The sequence below is a fragment of the Streptopelia decaocto genome, assembly GCF_964273445.1.
Source record: "Streptopelia decaocto genome assembly, chromosome: 5".
NCBI classification, from domain to species: Eukaryota; Metazoa; Chordata; class Aves; order Columbiformes; family Columbidae; genus Streptopelia; species Streptopelia decaocto.
The window spans coordinates 18,665,405-18,690,748 of NC_138659.1; the positions used below are offsets into that span (position 1 = coordinate 18,665,405).

At 44.9% G+C, this 25,344-nt stretch overlaps 1 protein-coding gene across 3 annotated transcripts; it reads left to right on the forward strand.

Annotated features, from left to right (window-relative positions):
- Positions 1–7,737: 7,737 nt before the first annotated feature.
- On the forward strand, positions 7,738–22,810 carry LHX9 (LIM homeobox 9). 3 transcript variants are annotated; one of them, XM_082054216.1, is made up of 5 exons: positions 7,738–8,287; positions 9,997–10,199; positions 11,016–11,371; positions 16,752–16,954; positions 21,446–22,810. In XM_082054216.1, exons 1-5 carry the CDS (start codon positions 8,114–8,116, stop codon positions 21,500–21,502), a joined length of 993 nt encoding a protein of 330 aa, XP_081910342.1. In that variant the 5' UTR covers positions 7,738–8,113; the 3' UTR covers positions 21,503–22,810. The 3 variants fall into 3 exon arrangements, with proteins under 3 accessions (XP_081910342.1, XP_081910343.1, XP_081910344.1); XM_082054217.1 differs by having other exon boundaries at positions 11,019–11,371; XM_082054218.1 differs by lacking the exon at positions 21,446–22,810 and adding an exon at positions 18,159–18,507.
- The last annotated feature ends 2,534 nt before the right edge of the window (positions 22,811–25,344 follow it).

A 25,344-nucleotide genomic window follows, 5' to 3' on the forward strand; every position in this document is an offset into this window, starting at 1 on the left:
TGAGCCCGGCCTCACGGCGCGGTACGGGCTACGTGAGCGGGAAGTGACCGTCGGTCACTGGCTTTCGCTGAACGGCCATCAGCCACCGCTTCCCCGCCGGCGTGGTGGGGTCCTCCTCTCCCGGCTGTCCTGCTAGGTGGGGAATTTGTGATGCAAGGACCGATTCTGTTGCCGCCACGACAGTAATAATGAAATAAAGCGTAACATTAGTCAGGCGCGACGCAGCAGGTGGCTTATTATAAGCCTTGCATAGTCCTCTGCCTCCTGCTCCCATTAGAACTCCGGTTTAAAAAAAAAAAATTAAAAAAAAATAAAAAAAATAAAATAAATGAGGCACTTCAGAGAGCAAGCGGAAGAGCGGGCATGAACCCACTGTCCGGTCCTGGCGGGCCGGCCCAGGCTGGGCTTCTCCCAGTGCCCAGGGCCCGGGCAAGGCCCCGACACCCTCCCTCGAAGTCGCAGTAATAACAACCGCGGTGATTATGATAATAATAATAATTCCTATTATTGTACCTTGGCGCAGATGGCGGCTGCTATCTTAGGGAGATTAAAAAGAGAGCATGAAGTCCCATGAAGGCACCTCTCTCCCTGCCTGGTCAGTCGCTTCCCAGCGCAGACACAGACTGACGGGTTCAGCTAATCTTGCCCGAGGGCTGCTCCCGGTTTTGCCCGGGATGTCTTTAAACTTCCCGACAGCGAGCGGATTTAATGAAAGCCTTATTTTAAAACTTCTCGCCAGCTCGATCACGGGAGCAAGACGGACTCCCTTGGTCCCAGAGCCGGCAAAGCAACCTTGGCGTGCTCAGAGCTCACGGTCACCCGACCCAAACCCATTCCTCCTGCGGGGAGACACCTCCACCAGTAGAAGCACACACACACCCCCACCCCCCTGTCCGACACCTCCCTGGCTGGTTTCTCCAGGTGAGCTGCTGTGAGGTGGGTTGCAGTATTTGCAGCACGCTCGCGGTGGCCACGGAACCGAAGCCTCTGCGCCGTCCGAACTCCCCACGCCCTGCCCGCGGGAGGGCGGGCGCGGTGCCGCCGCGGGGCGAAGCCCGGGGCGGGGAGAGCGGCTCCCCCTGCCAGCGTGATGTTACCCGGCTGCTTCCGAGCTCCCTCCTCGCCGGCAGCGGTTTGCTGGCAGTGCCGGCGGCGGACACGGCCGAAGCAGAGCGGGAGCCGGCCGCCCTGCCCCGGGGCGCACGGCCGGACCCCCGCCCGCCGGTGCGCACCTCGGCGGGGAGCAGATCAGTGCCCTGCCTCCTCCGCACGCCGCCGGGGCTCCGCTCCCTGACAAACTCCAAGGAAGATCATTAGCATCCCTTGCTTTGCTTTTTAACTTTTTATTTTATTTTATTTTATTTTAGTAGATTACCAAACTGGCCACGTAGACGTAAGGGTCACACGGCTCAGGCGAGAAGAACTGAAACTGTCACAGGAATTAGAGAAACAGGCAAAGCCAAAGCGAGAAGTCATCTCGTGTTCCTGCTCCAGAAAGAGCTCCCCGGCCACAGGACCCCTGCAGTAAGTCCCCTCCGCAGCCCGGCCGGGGAGCAGCTCCTGCCTCGCTGCCGGCTCCGTGCATCTCCCCCGGGGAGAGAGACTCGGAGTACGAGAAATGACTCCCGACCCTATATTTTTCTATTGTTTTGAGCCGGTGGATCAATTGTCATCACTACTGTCACCTAAGAAGCAATGATTCCGATTCATCTTGGCATCTGATTTTATTCTAATGGGTTAAATTGGGTTCACTTTTACAATTATCCCGGGTTTGACTGCGTAGTATTGCATGACAACTCTCAGTTTCATCGGGTTTGGCAAAGCGAGGTTGCTCTATGAATCCGTATATCATATCACATCAGATCAGGCTGAAGTTTGCTGTTTAGCGACTCCATTTGAGAGGCTTTTTATGAAAGTGGGAAGGGTTGATGCAGTCCATGGCTGGTTCAGTGCGATTTGAAAAAAAAAATGTGGAGAGATGGCAACAACACTGGGTTTGCTGCTCAGCTGTGAGTAAGCACAGAACGAAACAAACGACATGATGGGGAAATGCTCAGCTCACGACAATATTTTTAGCAGCTTCTCGGCCCTCGCCTTTTCTTAATTTCCTAATATGTTCTTTGCTTTATTAGTTTTATTTACAACCAGCTCCCTATTAACACCTCACCTGATTACTGAGGAGCTGAGACAGCTGATCAAGAAAACTCAGCAAACCAGCCAAAATTGAGAGGTGGGATTTATTTTTGCTTTCATTCATTCTTATTTATTTATTTATTTAGTTAGTTTTGGAAAACATCGTGAAACAAATAGAAAATAAAAGGCAGGTATAAGTGTATGTTCGTGAGAGGTCAGAGGTTAGAAATTCACGTCAATTCTATATTAGAGGCTATGCAGAGGAAGGGGGAGAGAGAGGGAGTGGGGAGAAAAAAAATCTTTCCACCAAGCAGCTTGTTTATTTTAATTAACATAGGGATCCTCTGCTAGGAACAAGGAACAACCTCCATCTACTGGCTGGATCATTGCGTCTCTTCTCCATCCAAAACCCATCCCTCATCACTCATTGAGGAGGGTACAATTTTGGAAGAAGCTTCTAAGGTCTCAAGGTAAGCCCTTGCGTGAGCCTTTCCTAGCAATGCAGCTATTTAGACCTCACGGATGTCATTGACGGGGTGTTTCTTCGGTGTGGTTGGGTTTTTTTAAACAACACAGAATGATCGTTTCCCCAGGTGTATTCGAAAACATTTGGTGCATTTGTGTTTTAATCTAGAAAAATGGCAGCCTGGGAAGACTGAGCCATTCAGCTCTATTATTATTATTATTATTATTAATAATAATAATAATAATAATAATAATAATAATAATAATAATAATAATAATAATAATAATAATAATAATAGGCCTATTTTATTTTCTTTTATGGAATGTCTCCTTTCACCTCTCTGTGAATCTAGCCAGTAAGGGAGTCCTTTTCAAAAGCGGCAAAATTTTTAATGGTTTAATTACAACCAGAGTGCAAGTGCGATTAAGCTTAATATCAAACAACTAAGAAGCTAACAATGCTGAAGTCCTTGGCGGTGGCCAGTTTCGTGTTAGACAATAATCTGCCTCTCCTGTTTTCTTCTGGCTGTGTGATTACTTGTTTGTGGTCAGTCACAGTGCTTGGCTACGGAGAAGTGTGTCTGGGATTACTATGCAAAGCACCTATTTGTTTATTATTTAAATATCGTCTCCTTAAGCAAATGAATACGTGTCTTAATTTACGTGTTTTCGGATTACCGGGAGGTACAAGCATGTTGGAGGTCCGGGTGTTTTAATTCGATGATGTTTATGCTCAAAGACACCCCGCTCTCGCGTTACCCGCCGCGCAGCCGGGCTGGGGAGGAGCGGAGCTGGTGCCCGCGCCCCGGCTCCCGTGCCCCGGGTTCTCCCTCCCTCCAGCACCCTAATCCCGAAGTTGGTCTACGGTGCACTCGAGAGGACTCGAGCCAGGAAAAAGACGGTGATGGTAAAACATGCCATTTCTGACGCAAAAGTGGACTTCTAAACAATGTCGGTCTTTTTAAAAAAATGCAACACATTTAAATGCTGGGAACGACACTAGCTGCATTTGATGGCACCGCCGAGAGATATGACTCTATTCAGATTTTCCTTTTTTGTGTCTAGATCGCTTGTAGTGGCCGCCGACTTCACAAAGGCATGAGGCTGATCATTAATAGTACTGTACTCCACCACAGGCTCGCAGAGCAGAAAATAACGTTAGGATTTAAAAATAGACCTGGCTTTAACCACCCGACTCGCAGGCGACAGAATAGTAACCCTGTTGCTGCTATCACTACGCGCTTTAAATTTCTGGAAATGATTAAACGGTGTCTCGAGCAGTTCGGGTACCTGACGGAGCCGGTGTGAGGTGTTGCTGCCCTTGCGCGGCGGGGGGCGGCTGACCCGGCGCCCTTCCCCGGGCAGCGCCCTGCGCCTGCAGCCCGGGACGCCGCCTCCTCTAGGATCCACTAAATCCAAACCATTCCTGCCTAAAGAACTCTCCCATTTCTCCCCTCCCCCACCCATGCTTGAATACCCTCCTCTTTCTTCTAATTATTGTTGTTCAATTATTAATTTGCATGTAGACCTTGTCCTAAATCCTCAGAACTAAACACAAGATCGTTCACGCTGTAATAGGCTTTAGACCGTAGCCCGTGGCCAAGAAGAATGAGGGCTCTATAGCAAGGCGGATCCCGGTGACCGCATGCTGAAATCTGTCCAGGGCACATGCTAATTACGGAGGTGGCGATGGCTCCAGCAGGCGCCCGGGAAGCGCCAGGCCGGGCTGCACCGCGGAGCGGCTGCCTCCGGCCGCGCGGCAGCTCGCTGGGGACAGGAGAACGTGTTACCTGTGGAAATCTCAGTAGCGATGGGTTTCCCCGCATCCTCATTAGCTTGGGGAGTCTGGGTATATCCTTACAGAAAAGCAAAACCTGAGAGCGCCTGTCATGTTACTAAAATATTCCCAATATTGCACATCAGATATGCCTCCCAAAATGCTGCGGTGACAGAAGATAAAAGCACCCTGCATCTGAAACTGCATTCAGAGGCGAAGTGCTAATGCAAATGGATTCATAAGGGATAAACTGGTAGATTTGGATCTCAGATTCCCTGTCGTGTTCTTTGTGAGCTTTTCTCCCCCTTCCCCAAGCAAACCAGCAAAACTATATGGAGACTCTCGCTCTATAATGGCAACCTCTCCCTACCAGCCTGCCTTAGAGCAGCGGGGTTTCAATTTGCAGCGAGGAATCTCAGGAACATTGAAATAGATTTACCTTGATCTCCTACAGGCCTTTTGGAAACGGAGAAGTCACGTTTGATGCTAGCGACAAACTTTTAGTGTCCCTTTAGGTAAGAAGTGGTCTGCCAACATTAGGATGTTAATCAGTAAACGCCTGGGAAACCCCCGGCCTCCTTTACTGGAGCAGCAGCAGCTAGTAGCGTATCCTTAACCGTACCTGATGGAGCAGAAAGAAAGGACCCTCTAATTAATTAAGTGTGCCCAACCGGAGGAGGTTTAGTCACTTCTGAGTTTTGTTACGAGTCTGACCAATTATTCCTAACGGCGCCGTCGAGCTAAGGTAGAGATGGGAAATTCACAAACAATATTTTTGGTGTCTCTCTTGGAACGACGCTTTGTCACTGCACCTGCAGACAGTACTTCGGTGAACCCGACACAGCAAATGTCAGGCAGCGGGAGGAGAGCGGAACGATGCCCGCACCCAGAGCACCCGAGGCGGGGACGCAGCCTGCTCGGGACGCGGTGTCCCCACTTTAGCCGCTCTAAAGGAGCTGGGCCCAGCACTCCCTTGGGGGGTCCCCCCAGACTCTTCCTCTCCCCGCTCGCAGCGGACGCGATGAGTTTGACTGTCCTCAGCCCGGCAGGGACACGGTCACAGTGGGACGGCGGCGGCGCGTTTGACGGGGTTCTCAGGGAGGGTCCGGGCCGCGCGGGGCGGGGGGATTCAGCGGGTGTCTCTGCCTGTGGGGGTGTCTTTGGCAACACGGGCGCCGTGGGAAACGCAGACGATTTCTAAGAGAGCAGACGGAACACGGAACTGGGGCAGGGTGAGTTACCCCTGACAAAATAGCTGGACAGGAATAAAGGAACATTTCCCTCAGAGGAAAACAAGAACAAAACCAAAACAAACAAACAAACCCAACCACAACCAACCAAGCAAAACACCCAAAAACCGAAACCCTGAATGTGCCAGTACAGTGGAAAGATGATCTTGCAACTATTAGAAAGAAATTCGTTTCTAGGTGAAATTTTTTTCACCTCTGTCGACAGCAACCACCGCAATCACCCACGCCAGGCAGGCGCACGCCTGTGGTAGCCCGTGGGCGCAGGGTGTGTGGGGAGTAAACCCTCCTGCGGAGGGCTCGCCCACCCCGCCTCGGAACGCGGCCGCCTCCTCGCTTGCCCTTTCGCTCCCCAGGCGGCTTCGCAGCGCTCGGCAAAGCTGCGGTCCCCGCGCCAGGGCTGCCCGGCTGGCCCGGGCCGCGCTGCCGCTCCCCGGCGGGACGTGGGGTCAGAGGGAAGCGGCTTCGCGAGTGTCCGGGAGCAGTCGGGGCACCGCGGAGCGACGGCGGGAAGGCGCAAACAGCTCCTGTATCCCGGATTGAGTCACCTTGTTTATTTTTTCCTGATGGCTTGTTGTGCTAATTGACTTGTTTTCTCCAAGGAAAGCCTATCTCCCTCCTCCCTCACACACAGATTTTTCTTCTTCTTCTCCTTCTCCTTCTCTCTCTTTTTTTTTCTTTCCCAGAGCAGGAGTGCTCTACGAGAGATTACGATTTGCGATGAGATGTACCCGGTTTAAGGGAGATTCCCTTACGCCTTTGAGTCTCGTCGGTTTTATAGCTATTACTCTCTTATTAAAACACATACACACATACAACATATTGATTTCCATCCAAAAGGGCTAATTACATTACTTACAGTAAATAGCAGCCCTGCTGTCCAGGGTCTAGTGTGCCAACAGAGAAAAAAAATCCCGGCTTATTTCACTTGATTGACTTCATCTTTGTGTGAAATTGTGTTTTATGAGCTGTATTCTGGCACTCGTAGGAATGTAGCAACATTCAATCTGCAAATAACATTAATTTTAGCTACTTAGGGGGAAAGAGAAGGGAGGAAACTGGCTGCCTGAATCTTGGGTTACATGGAAGAGGTGACTCGAAGAGCCCCTGAGGATGTCTCTGGGATGCTTTGGAAAGGAAGTGGGGGCTGGGGTACTTCTTTCACTAGTCGCGCTCGGGTTTGGTGTGGAGCGTCCCCCAGGGAGCGGGGAGCGCAGAACTGCCGCCAGGAAGATCCTTCAGTGGGGATTGAGGTGTCAGGAAACAGCCGGCAGCTGTTCCAGGGAAAGGCAAGGAAGAGTGGTGTGAAAAGTAAGTAGGAAAAAGGGGAAAGGAGGGGAGGCGGAGCAGAGAGGGAGAGATTGGCCGGGAAGGAATGCATCACCCAGCACACAAAGATCGCTCGCAGCCCGCAGCCGGGAAGCAGGCGAGGGGAGAGAGCCCCGCAGGGGCGTCCCCGGACGGCTCCGCGCCCGCCCTCCCCGTCGGCGGCCGGGGCTGGCCCAGCCGGCTGCCCGCGGAGGGCCCGGGCGGGGGTCCCGCGGGGCTGGTGCTCCCCGGCGGCACCAGGGCGGGTACAGCCCCAGTAAGCGTTAGATCCGCCTGGGACCTGGGCGGGGGACGCCGTGCCCTCCTGCCACCGAAGGGCCCGCCCGCCGTCCCTCCTAATCACCCCCTGCACGGCCGCCCGGCCCCGGGGCGCTTCGTCTGGCCGCTTCGTCCCGCCTCGGCTGCCCCACAACGGCGCTTCTCTTCCCTCCACCCTTCCCGCGGCGGAGCGGGGAGCAGCGGTGCCAGCCCGAGGGGCTGCGGAACGGAGCTGCCCGCGGCGCGGCCCCGAGGGGAGTGGGGCCCCCGGGCCACCCTGCCCCTCGCCAGGCGCCGTCGCCGCCAACTCCCGGGACTCCGTGTTTGGGGGAGGTAATAAACCCCACCCCACATCCCCGACCGTAATGTTTGTCACTGCTTGCCCATCACTAGGGGTTGAGAGGAGTATGACAGGTCTTTGTTGTCTGAATAAAAATCAGTGGCAGCTCAAGGGAGAGGACTCCTCCTACTAAATTATCAAAAATGGGCTGGCTTTAGTCTCTTAACAAATTGGACAGAGCTCCGGAAAGCAGCAGTCCCAAATCCAACCTACAGGCACTGGGAACTTTAAAGCAACCAGGGACTGCTGAAAATAGCGCTTCTTTTTGCTTTCTTTGTATTCAAAACTATATCCTTTCCCGAACGATTCCACTGCCCCAGGTCCAAGTCTCTCCAGTCAGGAGCCCCAGCTCTCCAGAACAGTAACAGATCCTTTAGCTCGCTTTTATTATTTTATTTTTTAAATTAATTATTACTATATTTTCTCCCCCTTGTTTGTTTTCTGCACATCTTCAGGAAGCCCTCGGTGCTTGTGCAAAGAGAAGCTCCTATTGCAACCTCCCTCCCTGCGCTGTGCGCCTCGGTGTAAACATTTTGGATGATCTAAAGACTCTGGGGTCTGTATATGGAAATAGTGGGGTGCAGAGCAGAAGAAAATACTTGTCCTTTCCGTCCCCCAGCCATGCTTTTCCACGGGATCTCCGGAGGCCATATCCAAGGAATCATGGAGGAGATGGAGAGGCGATCCAAGACCGAGTCCCGCCTGGCCAAAGGGGGACAGATGAACGGCCGAGAAACGGTAAGAGAGGAGCTGGCACTCTTTGAAAGGGAATCCCTGCAAGCATGGACCCGCAGCGGACAGACCCTGGCTTTGGGGAGGAGAAAGACGCTGCTTGCCCCTGCCCCTTCCCTGCCACCCCTTGCTTGTAGAAACCCTTCCGAGGCTCCCTGTAAAGCCACCCGTAAGGCTGGGTGCTCTGCTGGTCAGGCTCGGATATACATTTGTCTAATCCATGTCGTTGCGTGTGCTCTCTGGAGTGACGGGGGAAAATATTTTAAATGGTAACAGGGCCAGTTTTTCAGTCCTCACAGCAAAGCAGCCCTTCGCCCCTGCTTGGCTCGCTGCGGCCGTTCTGCCCCGTCAGAGCAGGGCTGCAGCTGAAGTTTCTGAGGTGTAATTTACTTTTTTGCACTCCTGGCACCTCCTAAATTAAACCGCAAACCGCGACCGCTTACTTTTCGTAACCATTTTTGGTCTGAAGTGTGAGAATGATACAAAGAGGCACCGCTCTCTCTTAATGTTATGCCCGCCGACTACTTGGCTTAGCAGTAGTATCTCTTTTTTTCTTAGTCAAAGGACCAAAATCTTCGTAAATGTGCTAACGGATGGCGGAGAAACCGAGTGTCAGGCTGTGTTTTGTGCGAAGCGAGATCTCCCTTTCTCCAACTTCTAGGGCTTCCGCCGATCGCGCACAAGGCTCTGCACACAAAGTAACGGCCTGGAAAACTGCTTTAAGGCTTTGAGCCACAGGGTCCTTCCCCCCTTCTCCTAAATAAACTCACGCTTTGTTATATGAGGATTTGCAATGTAAATTCAACTCGCCTTTTCAACTTCTGCAAAAAAGGGGGCGAGAAACACAACTTCAGATTGGAAAGTGAATGCGGAGCTGCCACTTTAAAACAGTTACGACTTTAGGACAAAGCGTTCGGGATTTTTTTTCCCCGGTTAGTTTATCGGCAAACGCTGCCCCAAGTTTCAGGGCAGAGCTTTTGTCTCTGCCGTCCCTCCATCTCCCTTTGTCCCGAGCGACACTCCTCGTGGGGAGAAGATTAGTGGGAACTTGCAGAAGTTTGCTGCTGAAAAGATGCGAGTTTTAGCTGAAACCAGCCTGTGCCACCTTTCTGTCCACAGCCCTGGCAAGGGTGGTGACCGTCCCGTGTTCACTGCTCTTTACACCATTCACCTGTCTCCTTTCTCTTACTTCTGTTTTAAATGGCCTGGTTTTCTTTAGAGATGGGGTTTGGGCTGTTTTAAGCACGGGTGAAAATTCACCGGAAAATCGGTGCAAGCCTGCACTCTCCGTCATAAATTTTTGGTGCAGCAAAAAGGTATTTTCCCACTAAAAATGCCGTTCTTGTGGAGTGCTCTAAGATTAAAACGCCAAAGTAACGGGGAAGCTCCAGACTTCAGCTTCGGGACCTCAGAAAAGAATGGGCTCCGCTTTACTCACTGAGGCCTAATCAGTTGCATTCACCTATTTAAATAACATTAGATCGTTAGGAGAGCTTTAATGGGCTAAACACGAAAGCCGAATGGCGGTAAATACTTTCCTAGCGGGGATGGTCCCCGTTGCCCCTCAAACTTCCCGCCGGGAGCAGAAGTTTGGTCCCAGGGAGCCGTCTCTTTGTGCAAGCTCCGGGCCCTGCGCAGTCCCCCGTCCCCAGCCCGGCCTGCCTGCCTGTCTTTCTCTCCCTCTCTCATCCCCTTGTGGTGTGGTTGTTTTGCAGAACATGCCCCCAATGAGCCCCGAGAAGCCTGCTTTGTGTGCTGGTTGTGGAGGGAAGATCTCAGACAGATATTACCTGCTGGCAGTTGACAAACAATGGCACCTCAGGTGTCTTAAATGCTGTGAATGTAAACTGGCTTTGGAGTCAGAACTCACCTGCTTTGCCAAGGACGGCAGTATTTACTGCAAGGAGGATTACTACAGGTACAGCAATCTGTCCCTATGGGTTCAAAAGCACACCCCCTTACAAGGCATTATGGACCGAAACGGTCTATTCTCCACATGGGCTTTCAAAGGTAGTTTTTCGCAGTCAGAGATTCCTTAATCCTGTAAACGTGTCCCCTCCGAAAAGTCTCGCACGTTTAAAAACCGAGGGGATCGACAAGGGGACACGCCGATTGAGTATGTGTGGCGGAACACAAACAGGCGAAGGAGAAGACCTCGTGTCTCCTGCTGCTCTGCGGTTTCCCTCCGTAAATACCAGCGTTAAGACCTGACAAAGTTTCCCTCTGCCCGTAGCTTGCCGATGTTTCCGCGGGCCGGGCCCCGGGGCTGGCGCGGCGGGAGGGGCGGGAGCCGCGGCGGAGCCCACCGCCCCTGCCCAGCCCCGCGGATGGTGCCAGGCGGCCGTGCCCGGGCACTCGGTCCGTGCGTATCGGCTTTCCCGGCGTTCAGCTCCCCGCGGCCTTTCTCGCCTGTACACGAATGTCAAGAGAGCGAGGACTGATTGCCCCCCGGTCCGCAGTTCTTTATGCTCAGGAGCAGCGGGAGGGCTTTTGCAGAAGACCTAAGCGAACAGGTCAGCCTGGCAGACAGTGAAAGGCGTTTATCGCGGGGCCGCGGTGCTGGATCCCCGGTGGTGTTCCCGACAAGCCGGAGCATCGACGCTCGGCGGGCCGGGGGCCACCGCCGGCAAGAAGGGCCGTCCTGGGCAGGAGAGGAGGTGGAGGAGGTGGGCGGCACTGGGGTAAGGTCTGCCTTTACTTTTCTAGTTGATGCCCACTTTCCTGTTTCCTTCAGAAGGTTCTCCGTGCAGAGATGTGCCCGCTGCCACCTTGGGATCTCAGCCTCTGAAATGGTCATGAGAGCCAGGGAGTCGGTTTATCACCTGAGCTGCTTCACCTGCACCACCTGCAACAAGACTCTGACCACGGGCGATCACTTTGGCATGAAGGACAACCTGGTGTACTGCAGGGCCCACTTCGAGTCCCTTTTGCAAGGAGAATATCCCCCTCAGCTGAGCTACACCGAGCTGGCTGCCAAGAGCGGAGGGCTGGCCCTGCCTTACTTCAACGGCACTGGCACCGTGCAGAAGGGGAGGCCTAGGAAAAGAAAAAGCCCTGCCTTGGGAGTGGACATCGTCAACTACAACTCAGGTGGGAAACACACGCTGAACCTCCCTCCCGCTCCTCCGAAAAGAGCGTTCTCGGGCTGCCCCTCAGCTAGGCAGTGCATAGCTCAGCCAGGCCAAATCTTGCTTAACCATTGGAAAATCAAACAAACAGCGCTCTGAGGGCTGGAGCGTTTGCAGGAAAGCTAACAGCAGCCTTCTTCAAAGGCTGTCTTTGCCTATTAATGTCAAACACCCAAACTTAGTCACTTCCCAGGATAAAGACCAAAAAAAACCCAAAAAAACACCCAACTCCAAAACCATAGTGTTCTTTCTCTATAGTAATCTCAGAGATACTGTTATCATTATTTGTATTTTATTAGCAAAAAGCAATTCACCAGTTAGACTTCAAATTAGAAGTACCCAAACAGATCAGGAAAATAAAAAGAATAAAAGTTATAGTATATGGCTCCTACAATGCTAATGCAGTATCCACATAACTCGATATAGCTATTTAATTTGTAGTAATTAATAGTTCAGGCTAAATAATCCTGGTTTACTGGCACATAAATGATCAAACTGTACAAGAGGTCAACGAATAAATGTTGTTCTCTGTAACTAAACCCTATCAAATGTAATTCAGGATAATGGTTTCTGCTCTCTCAACAGCAGGAAAGGAACAAGTGTTACTCTCTATTAAATTTCTTCCCCTAAGTCCAGTCACTTAAGTACCCAAAGCGTGCCTAAAAATACAGTGTTAGGGGCCAGAGGTAAGGGACGTTCAGGTACGATCAAGCAGTTCAGGTGGCATTTCATTAGAAGGAAGACGAAAGCAGTAAGGCTAAACCCGAATTAAGTTACCGACTCTAAAAGCTACTTTAGCTAAACTTTAGCTCGCCGTGAACGGCCAGGAGGAAAGAAGGGTGTGGGAAGCAGGAGCGGTGCAAGGTGTTTCCCCGTGAAGCGGGGAGCCGTTCCGGCCTGGCAGGGGGCTCCGGGCGGAGCTGCCAGTGCTGGTCCCGCCGGGGAGCCGGGAGAGGGGTCAGGGCCTCCCCTTCCAACAGACGCAGGTCGATGAAAGTGCACCGATTTCGGCCCGGAACTCTCTTTCCCCCAGCCCAAGTTCAACCCCCCGACATCGCGATTCACAAGCGATCCTCCCCCGCCCCCGCAAGCCCCTTCATCCCCCCCGGCACCTCCTCCGGGGCTGCTTGGGAAACGGGCTCTCGCTGGGAACCGGGGAGCTGTGCGAGGCTATTTCATCTCCTCTGATGCGTAGACCTTGGAGCCAGGGTAATCACTGCGCTAATTGTTCCTTGTTAATTGAAGATGACATTGGAATCCCTGGCTACGGAACGGTTTCCAATCAATCCTGAAAGCTGCTAAAGAAAAGGGAACCTGTAGCGCAGCCAGGATTCTTTCAGTCCCGCTTCCAAGGGCGGATTTCCCGTACGCCCGCCCTTCGGTGTGTCTGATCCGCACACCAACACCCTAGGTCCCCAGATCCCTAAATGTAACCATTTCTAGGGACAATTTACCGTTAGAGTTAGGACCCGAAATGAGGGAGAGATGAAAACTTGTGGATATGACAAAACACCCCTCAAACTTCGGGTCAGGACTCAAGAGAGACATTATTCGCAAACTCAGTAATAGTTTTTGTGTGTTAGTCTTAAAACTCTCATTCTTCACAACGAAGGGACACATAAGATGTATCGCTGACTCCAAACGAGATTAAAAGGCACCACTCATTATAAAAATACGTCTCACTTCGCTGAGATCTCACAGAATTCCCCGGGCAACGGAGAGAGAAGGGGAAAAAAAAAAAAAAAAAAAAAAAGGAAAAAAAGCGCGCGTCTCTCTAATCTGTTGTTTTGGACTCAGTCTAGATGGTTGAGAAATTTGTTCTGTTAGGACTGGTGATTTTTTAAAAAGTATTATCTAGCAATGACCGGGGTTGACACATGGTCTCGAGAAAATACAGTTTGCAGCCAAAAATACAGTTTGCATCCGGTGCGAACGACTCCAGCCCGTTGGCCCACTGCGCTCAAGATCCAGGGGGAGGAAAACGAATCTCTAAGAGTTACGAAATGAGTTGCAGTAGATGAAATCGCTACTCGAAAGAAAAAAAAATCTCTATATAATTGGCAGCTACTTTCCTACACCCATTTTTCGTTCATTACCCTGTGATTCAGTAATTGGTCTTGCACGTAATCATTTACAAAGGGCAACCAGTCCACAGAAAATTAAATGTAGGATACATGACTGCCGCCTTCAGAGGGAGAAGCGAGACGCGGGTAGGAGCCCATAACGCACCCCCAAGTCCGCAGTCGGGACCTTTCTCCGGGGCATTCGCGCCCTCTTGCACGGCGGGCCCGCCGGCAGCCCCGCCGCAACCTGCCCGGCACCGCGCTCGGGCCTGCGGAGCGGCGGGGATGCCCGGAGCGGCGCGGTTCTCCCCTCCCGGCCCGGGCTCCCCGGGGCCTCCCCGGCTGGAGTAGGAGCCCCGAGGGGCAGCCCTGACCAGTCCATCGCTAAAGCACACCGGAGCCGGGGCACTGCACTCTGCCTCTAAGCAGGCGGCTTCCAAGTTGTATCAAAAGTTTATTCCTGCCACTCAATATTTGACGAGGACCACAAACCCCAGTAAACCAAAGCGATATTCCACCAAAACACGGATGATCTAGGGTGTGCCCATCGATATGGTAAGCCATTATGGAAAACGAATCAGACTTGTAACAATAAACCAGTGCAATAACTCTGATTGAGGCTAAAAACTTCACCAAGCTGAGCATAAAAATACGCATATTCGCAAGCTATCTGGCAGTACCTGGCTCAGATTTGAGTGCACATTTTGTATTAAGGGTGCTGAGTACAGGGACAGAATGGAAAATCAGATTCTGCTGCTGGGTCTATAACAACTTTTCTATTCTGTGTTTTGTTTAGTAGTTTAATTTCTGTTTCTCAGCTTCCCAGTTGTAACGTGGAAACACAACAATAAATAACTCAAAATGTTATGAGGTAAAAGCCATTCATACTTGTGAGCTGTCTGGAATTAATGTGAAAAATGGAAGAAACTATTCAAAAGTACTTAGAACATTCAAGGCTTTCTGTATATTACCTCTTATATCATAGAATTAATATGTATTTTGCGGGAAACTGTGTTGACTTACAGCCCACAGGATATAGAAATGAGATGGTGAAGAAGATTTCCCTAGGAAAATATTTTACACAGCTGTTGGTCAAAGTGCTGTTTACTTTATTTCATTATATATATATGTATGTGTGTAAAAATCCATGAAGAGTTTACTTGAAGAATTCTTGGCAATAAAAAGCAAACCGTTCTAGCTCTTTCCAAAGCAAAATTAAACAACCCCGCAATTCAACTGCAAATAAATGAACAATCCCTCGCCCGATTATTTGCTTCCCCTTAGTTCTCCAGGCGATAGTGTAAAAACTCTGATCTATGATGTGGCCGAACCACATAATGCTGTATCACCTACGTAAAACAGAGAGTGAGCTAACAAACGTATAAGATAGGATTGTCTGAGGATGCTTGGGGCCCTCTTCCCATTTTCTCTTGAAAATGAAAGCCCAAATAAAGTAGATCACAGACAAAAAGTAGATCACTGAAACAAAGGCAATAAGCAGGACAGAGGAGCCCAAGGAAGTTAATGTTGCTGCTGTAAACCCGAGCGACACAAGGAAAACAACAGAAACAAACAGCTTGCAACTGTCTGAAGTAAAACCTGAGGACTGAATTCTGGTACTCTGATTTATGTCGGCTGATGAGTTACAGCGCATGCAGTTTGACTGAAGGCACTGTGATTGCTTGTGAAAACAAGTAGTAAACACAATCCAAATCTGGTCTGAAATTGTTTTTAAGGCAACTTTCAACTCCTGGTATTTTCAGAAGTGTCAGCTTACTTTGTTTGAAAGTGCAGATATACTTCTTACCAAGACCAGAAGCAAATCCAGCTATAATTAAATATTCACCTGATTTTCTGTCAAAGCATTCTCTTACCAGCATCTGTTCATGTTGACTTGTCTTATAATTCAAACAAGAAAACATCTTCAAGTAGCTTTTTATTTTCTTCCAGTTTTTAGTTGCTTTCTTTGCCTCGCCTCTGTTTTTAGCACTGTCAACATCAGTCTGTCTGTATTGTGTGCTTTCCCTTTTTCTCCTCCTCTCTCTCTCTTTCTTCTTCTTCTTCTTTTTTAATTTTTTTTTTTTAATTTAGAAATGGGGATCAACTAGGCCTAGCAAATAATCCAATAACTATTGGAAGGCAGTTCAAAAATTCATATGAGCAACTACTGAAACTTGGTCTAGTTTACAGACATTCTGAAACATTTTTAATTAAATTAGCTGTTCTTTAATTAATATTCCCTGCTATGATGACACCATTAATTTTCTCCCATGTGACTGAGCCATCTTTATAAAACGGGATTCTATAAACTGGTAACTCTATTGTATTTTAAGCCAAAAATAAAAAAAAAAGATGTCCTTCTTACTTTTTTCCCACCCCCCCAATACTGTCATTCGTTTTCCCAATATGAAGTAATGATGCCACAGTCCCAGAACAGCTGCAACTCTTGTGTACAATTCACACCCATTAAAGTGTAATCTGGAACAAATTCATCTTTCATAGACATTTTGAAAATCCTGCATCAGGGAAAGCCAGGAAACTCCTTTAAAGTTTTCAGCCACTAGTTGGTTGTTTATAGAAACTCCCTGAATCGGTACCAACTAAGAGCTACTGCAGATTTGGATTGAGATTGAGGGAATGAATTAAGCCTTGATGTAATTGCTTTCTAGACACGTTTTACAGATGGAAGTCTTTGAGCACTTCATATAAACTCCCAGGCAAAGTCCAAAAGCATTTATTTTATCAGCAAAAAACTCCAGGTTTTACACTTTCTTGATGAACTGTCATAACAAACTTTCCTGCTGTACATCTCTTTTTATAGGTGCTTGTGATTTGGGAGGAAAGCTCAGAAATATTAAAAATGCTGGTTTGACCTTTATTCTTCTCTCAAGCTAAGAGTGTTTCAATGAGTGAGATTTCAAAATCTGAATGAGATTTTATATGACTCTTTGAATGCCCAAAGCAAAACCACCACCACAGGGAAAAGGCTTGTTTGAAAATAAATGCCAAAGGAGAGAGAAGTTTCTAAGTCTGCCCTAAGTAGGTACAGGCCTGGGAGATGTAGCATGTTTTAAGAATAGGAAAAGGTCATCTTCTGGATCTTTTTTGTCTGCTTTAATAACCACATCTGTACTTATCCTTGCACCAGTTTAGCCCTTCCTTCCTTCCTTGCTTGTTTCTTTCCTTGCAAACAGTATGTGACTCAAGATTGTTTCTTTGATTCATTTATCCTACATGATGTGGACACTGACTCCTTGTTTCATTTTGTTTATTGAACAGGCTGTAATGAGAATGAGGCAGATCACCTGGACAGAGACCAGCAGCCTTACCCCCCATCCCAGAAGACAAAGCGCATGCGCACCTCCTTCAAACACCACCAGCTTCGTACCATGAAGTCCTACTTTGCTATCAACCACAACCCAGATGCCAAGGACCTCAAGCAGCTTGCCCAGAAAACAGGCCTGACCAAGAGAGTTCTGCAGGTAAGAAGCCACATCACAGGCTTGACAGAATTTTCCTCTACCCCTGCCAGTCAATAGCATTTCCCTTATGTGTAATGATAACGATATATGTAGAAATACTTTTCTGGGTGTGTCCCTAGTGGGTGTGCAGAGGGGTACGGTATGACATGGCAGGAGTGCTGAATGCGTGCCCTACCACTCCAAGGCAGCCAAATCCTAAAATGTGATTTGTAATTAGTTGCATCCTCAACATGAGGAATCTGTCTCCAGAGTCTACCAACCCAGCAGATATCCTGGGATCTGTAGTCTCTCTGTAGTGACCTTATTAAGGGTAGACGTAGCAAATCTACTCATTTTATCCACGCTGGGTGAAGCCTTTGGGCTCCCCTGGAGTAGTTAATGTGGCCCCTCAGTGAGTAGATTCCCCCGATATGCAGGAAGCAAGTTTTGAACAATATGATCCCCAGGACCAGCTGGCTCCTTCTCTCAATGCCCGTTGGACTACTGTTACCAATAAGGACCTACATAGTAAGAAGTCCCTCCCCTGTGAAAATACATTCAAAAAGTCAGTATACAGTGTATGCTAGCTCAGCGAAGTTAAAGCAAGGTGTGTATTATATGTAGAGTGCCAAAGAAGGGCAGCGATTGAGGTAGAAGGACAATCCATTAGCAGCCATTCCTTGTCCATGTTACATGTCACCTAAAACATTTTTAGTGAACCTTACAGAACAGAAAGCCTAGGTGACCCATATCAACAGTCCTTATGTTAGGGATGGTGTAATTACCCCTCCTTCCTCTTCAGTCTTCTTAAATTGTCAAGACAATCTTCCAGCCTTGGCAAAAATCTGCTCATTCATCTTTTGCCTCAACATTTATTACGTGTCTTGACCCCAAACCTACCCAGCTCCTGAGTACGTTACATGGCCACCAAGAAAGTTGCTTTCCTTGGGTGAATGAGCGAGCAGATTTTTCTTACGGCTGCTCTCTGAGGTCTGTGCACTAGGCTGCAACATTCCCGTAAGCGCCTGTAGCACTGGGCTTTGTATGCAGGGTCCCATCTGTGAAAGAGTCAGTACAACCAGTAGCAAGTGAAGCTGTAGAGTGACTTAGTCGATTTACCACACAAAAACAAATATAAAAAAATGACTTAAAAGCAAGAACAAAGACAAAAATAAGCAAAACAAAACAAGCATCGGTAAAGAAATCAATTGGGATTGGTTTGCAGGTTTGGTTTCAAAACGCAAGAGCCAAATTCAGAAGGAACCTTTTGCGGCAGGAGAATGGGGGTGTCGATAAAGCTGATGGCACCTCACTTCCGGCACCGCCCTCCGCAGACAGCGGCGCACTCACTCCACCCGGCACTGCGACCACTTTAACAGACCTGACCAATCCCACTATCACTGTAGTGACATCAGTGACCTCTAACTTGGACAGCCACGAATCCGGGAGCCCCTCACAAACTACCTTAACGAACCTTTTCTAACATTTCATGATTTTTTTTTTTTTTAATTCTTACTCTTCTTCTTTATTATTATTATTATAATTATTTTTATTATTTTCAAGCCTTTTTTTTTTTTAAACAAATAACAAACCCACAGAATATTTGGGAAAATAAACAGCTTGATGTGTAGCATCTGCAGCCACTTGGCAAATGAGTTTGAAGTAATATGTTGCTATAATAAATGAACACTTATTGTTGTTAAATTGTACTCAAATTTTTTAAATTAATCAACTGAAGAGAAGGTTACGAATCATCCTAATAAGTGCCTCTTTAAATTGTATGTTACTTATTTCCAGAACCTTGAAAAAAAGATTGCTACCACAAAAAAAAAAATATTTTCCCTCCTTGATAACCAGATAAAAATCCGTTTAATTATAGCCAAAAGAATGCTGCTTCAGGATTGTATGTTCACTTACAGCATTTACGAACCCTAATTTTAACTTTATAATGCATCTAAAAATTTTGTACAATTTATTTTTTATATGTTGAAAAATAAACACGAAATGAATTAAACCAATCATTGAAACAGTCAGAGTGCAAGTGCCAGTGCTTTTTTCAAATGCATTAGTCACAATCCTGATCCTCTCTGGGCCTGGGGGAGTCTCGCTGGGAGCTGAACGCTCCTCTGCCTGTTCTCCCCTAGCTGGGATGTCCCTGGCCACCGTCCCTGGCCACCATCCCTGGCCACTGCTGGCAGCTGGGCCTGGCTGGGGGTGCGGGGAGAGGCCAGGTGGTGAGCGTGTGCCTGGCTGAGGGTGGCAGGATCAGGCTCTTGGGCTCCAAATTTGTGCCCTGTACATTAAAGAGGCAAAATACAGAAAACATATTCCAGAATGAGCTCAATCCTATAAGGATATTAAACTACTAACAGGAGAATAACAACTGAAGTGAGGAGTCCCGCTGATTTGAAATATCACATAGGGAGGGCTTTTCATTTTTGTCTCTCAAGTAGTTCTGATGTGGAATTAAAAAAGTGTGGCTGGCTACATGGCCTTGATGCCTTACCATTAAAGCAAACAGAGGTTGTCCAGCTGCTTTAGTGAGCACGAAAATGATTTCCAAGAAGATGCATTTGTACTGTTAAAATGAGTTTGGAATATTTTTTTTTTTTTTTCCCAGGGAAAATGGAAATAAGCAAAATATAATTTATTAAGATGTTTAAAGAAAATGATTTCAGTACAACTTATTCATTACTATTCTGAATTTACTTTAGATGTTTCCTGAGATTGTATCAGACACTTTGTTTAACATATGAACTTAAAATCTTTAGCTCATTAATATCGTTAACAAATACTTAAATTTTTTAAACTTTGTATAAAGAAAAAAATGTCATCAAAAATTCTTACAAAAATGGGAATTGGCAGTGAACAATTTTAAAGCAGATAAACTCAGAAGCCTTGTGGATGCTGATCTGAATGCATTTTTTAGTTTACAATAGTGATCTTTCTTTTTTTAATTTTATTTAAGCTAAAAGTCTGAATGGTCTGGGCAGTGGTGAATGTTCATTTGTATCCTTTTATTGTAGTTGAACACCAATTAGATTGTGGAGAGTCTCAGAAACAAAACCGAATAAAAACCAGTCAAGATCTATGTCTTGCTTTTAGTGGATTGTTAAGAATAACTTTGCACATATATCCCACTTTTTAGACACCATCAAATCTCATTTTTGGTGGTCAAAGTGGCTATTTAATATATTTTAAAGGTGTCCTTTTTGGCTGTATAAATGTGTGGTTACATATTGACAGTTCACTGCCCACATTAAAGTGCATTATTGTAATTTTTGCTCAGGGTTTTTTGAAAATTAGCACAGAAAAGTAGCTTATTTTTAAAAAAAAATGATGGAAGAGATGTTAACACTGTAATAGAAGAAAGGTGTGTTTGCCATTATATATTTAGCAAGTATGGTTATCATCTTCTACGGATATTAAATCTTGACTTTTCCTATTTCTATTACCTTATGGGCATTTACCACTAACCAGACCAAACGACCTTGGTAAGGCTGAGATCTTTATTAATACACTTTTACAGGTAAAAATATTGATACTTATAAATTTTGTTCTTTGACAGAACAATATATGGTACTAGAGATCTACTTTATTAAGTAGACTAATTAAAACTCAGTTCTACTATGTGCCTTATGATATACCTTGGGAGTAAGTTTGTGAAAAATCAGGATATATGTGTTGTTTGTTAAATTAACTGTTTTAAGCCCTTTTGACACCTCACTAGTTTTGTACTGTTTTACCTCTTATTTCTGAAACTCTTTTTATGGTGTATCCTGTTAGAGGGGACAAACATGTCATAGAAAGCAGTTGTGCACTCTTTCAGATATAGTTGATAAATCCAATAATCTTATATATTGAGCTTCGTGTTTATAGTACAGTAAGTGGTCTAGCAAAATTGTCCATGTTTCTTTGTTTATTGATAAATGCATTGTATAGAAACTATTCCCCCTAAATATTTATGGACCAAACAGTTGTGATATATCCTATTAAATTTGTGTGAATAAACCATTTTGAATCTAAGGAGTTTTATTTCCCACCAGTTTTTTTATTATTTTTTTTTATGTTTGTTTGGGTTTTTTTTTTAATTTAAAGTCTATATGTGCCAGTGCGTCTCTTTGCTTTTACACTACCTGTGAACAATTGGTATTAAACATGGAAACACGGCCTTTTAAATATTTAAAAATACGGTTCCTTCTTAGGTTTTCAGTTTCTTCATATTCAATGTATATGCTACTGCAGGTGCAATTTAGATTTTAGTGTTTTAACCCCCTTTTTTGAACATGCAAAGTAATGCCCCACTGATTTGATACTGAAACCCTGTCTTAGACTTCTAAAAAAGCCAGAAAACTAGCAGCTAAAGTAATTGCATGACAAATATAACCTAAATAATATGATTAAATGAATCAAGATTTAATGCTAGGTATATTGAACACAAATTAGAATTGCAGACCCCGAAAAGCCAGGTTGCTCTGTAGTTTAATAAATTGTCACTATGATTTCTTTCAGGGAGAACAAATCATGGGGCATTACAGCCAAACATCCCGACGTTTGAAAATTCCCTAAAGTATTAAAAGAAGGGGAAAAGTTTGATCGGAAATCCACTGCAGTGAAGACAAAGACAATATTAGGTTATGATAATCATACATTTAAAAATCTATTGAGCCAAAAAAAAAAAAAAAAAGACTTGATGTCATTTCCTGAATGTTAACAAAACATATGTTATTTTATGGTGTCTACTTAACAAAACTGAAGGCTTCAACAAATTGTGTGGTATTAAAAACAAATTTAGAGAAACTATGTATAAAACCAGAGCAACCTGGCAGCAATTTACCCAGCCCATATTAGAAGAAAATTTTTCTTTAAAAAAATCACATTTGTCAAGCACAAGTATTTGTAAAATAAAATCTGAATGCATTCATTCCGCTTGCTTGCTAATGTGTGCTAGTCATATCTGTTAAATGGATTTTTGTAAATTCAAAGAGAACTTTTCACTCATTTGAGATCATAGGAATCAAAACCCAGTAACTTTAGTACTATTGTTTCTGTTTTTTTTTTTAAATGAGACAAATCTGCATGCACTTTTCCATCTGTCACACTAGTGTACATTTCTGTATGATGAATTTCTCTTTGATGTTTCTTGTATAATAGCTTTCATTAATAAACATTTTATTTGATGCAAACATAGTTAACTTTATGTAAACACATAGCTAATTGTTCAAACTAATTTAAACTTTTCTTTTGAAAAGAAGCAGTACAGTGCAGTTCCAATATGTTATATATATCTAAAATCACAAAGAATGAGGTAGCAATACTGTTGCACAGTGTAAAATTATTTCCTTTGGTGTTAACTCTTTAATTTTTTAACTTCTTGTATAAAATTGACCTGTTTAAAACAAAATCCCATCAGCATCAACAATAAAACAATGCCCAAATTCTTCATCACTGAAAGGAAACATAAGCAGTACAGTATGCAAAATCCTCAATGACTTTTAGAGTACAAAGAAATAATTTGTGGATCCCTGAGCTGTTTACATGGTCACTATGCAATGAGCAAGTATGTTACTAAAAGTTGGTCCTAGGATTCCCAGTCCAAATCACAGATGATTTTTACAAGCCAACAAACAAGTGTAACAATAACCAATTCTTAGTAATGTGGTTTTGTAACTGTTAAGCAACTATTTGAAGAAAGATTTTTTAAAAATATATTCCTATTTAGCTGTATAGCCAAAGCGTATGTTAAACAAATTAACATATAAAAGACTTGCCAGAAAATCTTTCATTAAGATGACATTTTTATTATATACTAATGAACCCTATGTAAACGATGTAACTTTTATGAATGATGGACATTAAATATTTCACTTACGTGTATCCTCAGCATTTTGCATGTTTTCTTAAACTTTTCCAGTTTCCGAATTCTAAAAAGAAAACCATACAATTATTAACAACACAACACAAAGTTATGTACAGATTACTGCAGCGACCTCTGGAAACCAGTAACTAAGAGTGTTCTAATGGCAATAAAAAAGTATCATTTATTGACGGCAATTATGGGAAGCATTGTTTAAACAACAATTTTATAGTATGTTGTAAAGTTCTATTGAGAAAGGTTAGCATGGTGACTTAATTCAAATCAGCTTGATCAGAAATCTAAGTAAATTGTGAAATTCTTAAGCTGAGCCTTATGTGTATTTATTACTGCAGAAAGTAAGTAAATGTAGGAAAGCAACTATTTGTCTCACAGCCATCATGTGGTTTCTGCCTGTTGTCCATAGGAACATATTATAAACATTAATTATTCAAATCAGTAAGGAACTTGGTGCAGTTTAGGGCCAAGAAAAAAAAAAAAGTTCTATAGTTTTTCTTTTGTAAATAATTGTGTTCTTTAATAAGCTGAATGCCTTCTCCCCTGGTTTAATACTTACAGACATATTTCTCATCTAAATTATTGTCTGTGCACTTCTTTTTTGACCTGATTAAATTAGAAAAAGAAATTAAATACTCCTAGTGAAATGCTAGCTCGACTGAAGTCAAAGGCAAAATCATTACTGATTGAAGTAAAACCAGGACAATTTTATTTCTCTGTGTCTAACTAGAGAAACTAAGGTGTGCTTTTTTATTTTATTTTATTTTTATTTTATTTTTTTTTTTTAACAACACTATTCTTTCTTTGGAGATGATCCTGCACATAGTGCTCTGATTGACCTGACTAGTTGTATTAGCCAATCCAAATATTTTGAAAGATAAAGAACTATTTCCTGCATTAAGAAAGTAAATATGTTGAAAGGGCAGTATTATATGTGAAAGAAGATGAAGGAATAATTTCAGGCAAGACTTGAGAGACTGCAAGACAAATTCAGGTTTTCAGGATTGTCCCAAGTGAGAAATATGTTGGAGGTCTTCTAGTGGATACACATCCACGTTTAGATGCGGCATTTCTTTGCACTTGTACTCTTGAAAATGAAGGCAAATTGTACGGCCCTAGAACATCTCACCCAGAATTACACACCAGAGAAATGCTTGCAGGACCAGGTCAAATGACAGAAGGCTGACACTGCAGCCCACTGAAACTGGTGAACATTCTCTCTCCAATTCAGTGGGCCTTGAGCCAGGACCTGAATGAACACGGAGATTAAATTACTCTCTTGTCTCTAAAGTAACCATAACCTTCAGAATGAGACAGAATATATAGGACAGCCAAGCCGCTCTGTGCTTTGGACTTCATTCTTCAGAGCTGCTAATCCAAGCACCTGGCACATGCATTAAATTGACTTAAAAATATTTCTTCCTCCTTCACCCAAATACAGGACACAAATTATACTACTGGAATTTCCAGAAGCTCTTACACTATAGTAAACTTTATTCAGTTATTCTGCAATGTTGAACAATTCTTCTGCGCTTCTCACTTGACACAGACTTATCTCGACACATACCTATATACAGATCCTTGTCTTGCCTTCAGATAACCAGTACTTTCATATTTATTTAAGTCACTCAAGCCTATACGAAGCAACTCTCCATGCTAACAATTTCTAGCAAAGGCAGTTGTAATAATTTTTGTTTTAATACTCCTCTACAGTAAAATATTTTTCAGAAGTAGTTTTTATGTTATGAGTTTGTACTTTGCATGTTTTTTTTTCTTTTGATAGCTTTGGACCAAAAAATGTAGTGCCTGAAACATCTAAGTGTACGGATTATTTTGCCAGCTTTCCCTGTAATATCTAGAAAAACAAATCTACTGCAATAATTGAATTCATGGCTTGCATGTTACTGTAACAGTATTCCCCTCTACAAACTGATTTATCCATAACAAATGATATCAAATACATTCAATTCCAATTTAAACTAATATGATTCATATTAGAAATAAGAGTTTTTCAGCTGCACCCACTTCTGGCTCAAGTGTGCTTCTGTTTTTGGAAATGGGATTGTGAGCAAGCATCCTTTGAAATTTCTGGCATTTGCTACTGCTAGGAACAGAGGGCTAGACTGAAGGTCTCGTATAGCTTGACAAAAATCAGTATTATTTTCCAGTTTGCCCTCTTTTCAAATTGGACTTCAACAGAGGATAAAAATACTGTCAATAATTATTTCACTGCTAGAAAATAAAAGTCAGACTTACTTCCCTTTTTCACTTCAATGTAGATTTCTGAATCTGAACAGATGCACAATGTTTTGAATCTGTGAGACTGCTGCATATAGCAAACAAGTAACAAGGGAAAGAACAAGCTAAGAAATGGTTACCCAGCTGCAAGTATACACAGCCACTTGGAGAGATGTGGTAAATATCTATTTATCAACTTATGAATCCTTATTTCACTATTTTTCTTGAGGAATTTGGACTTACCTGAGACTTAATGATTAAGTAACTTGGTGTTGTCACATGCATCTTGATCCCACTACTG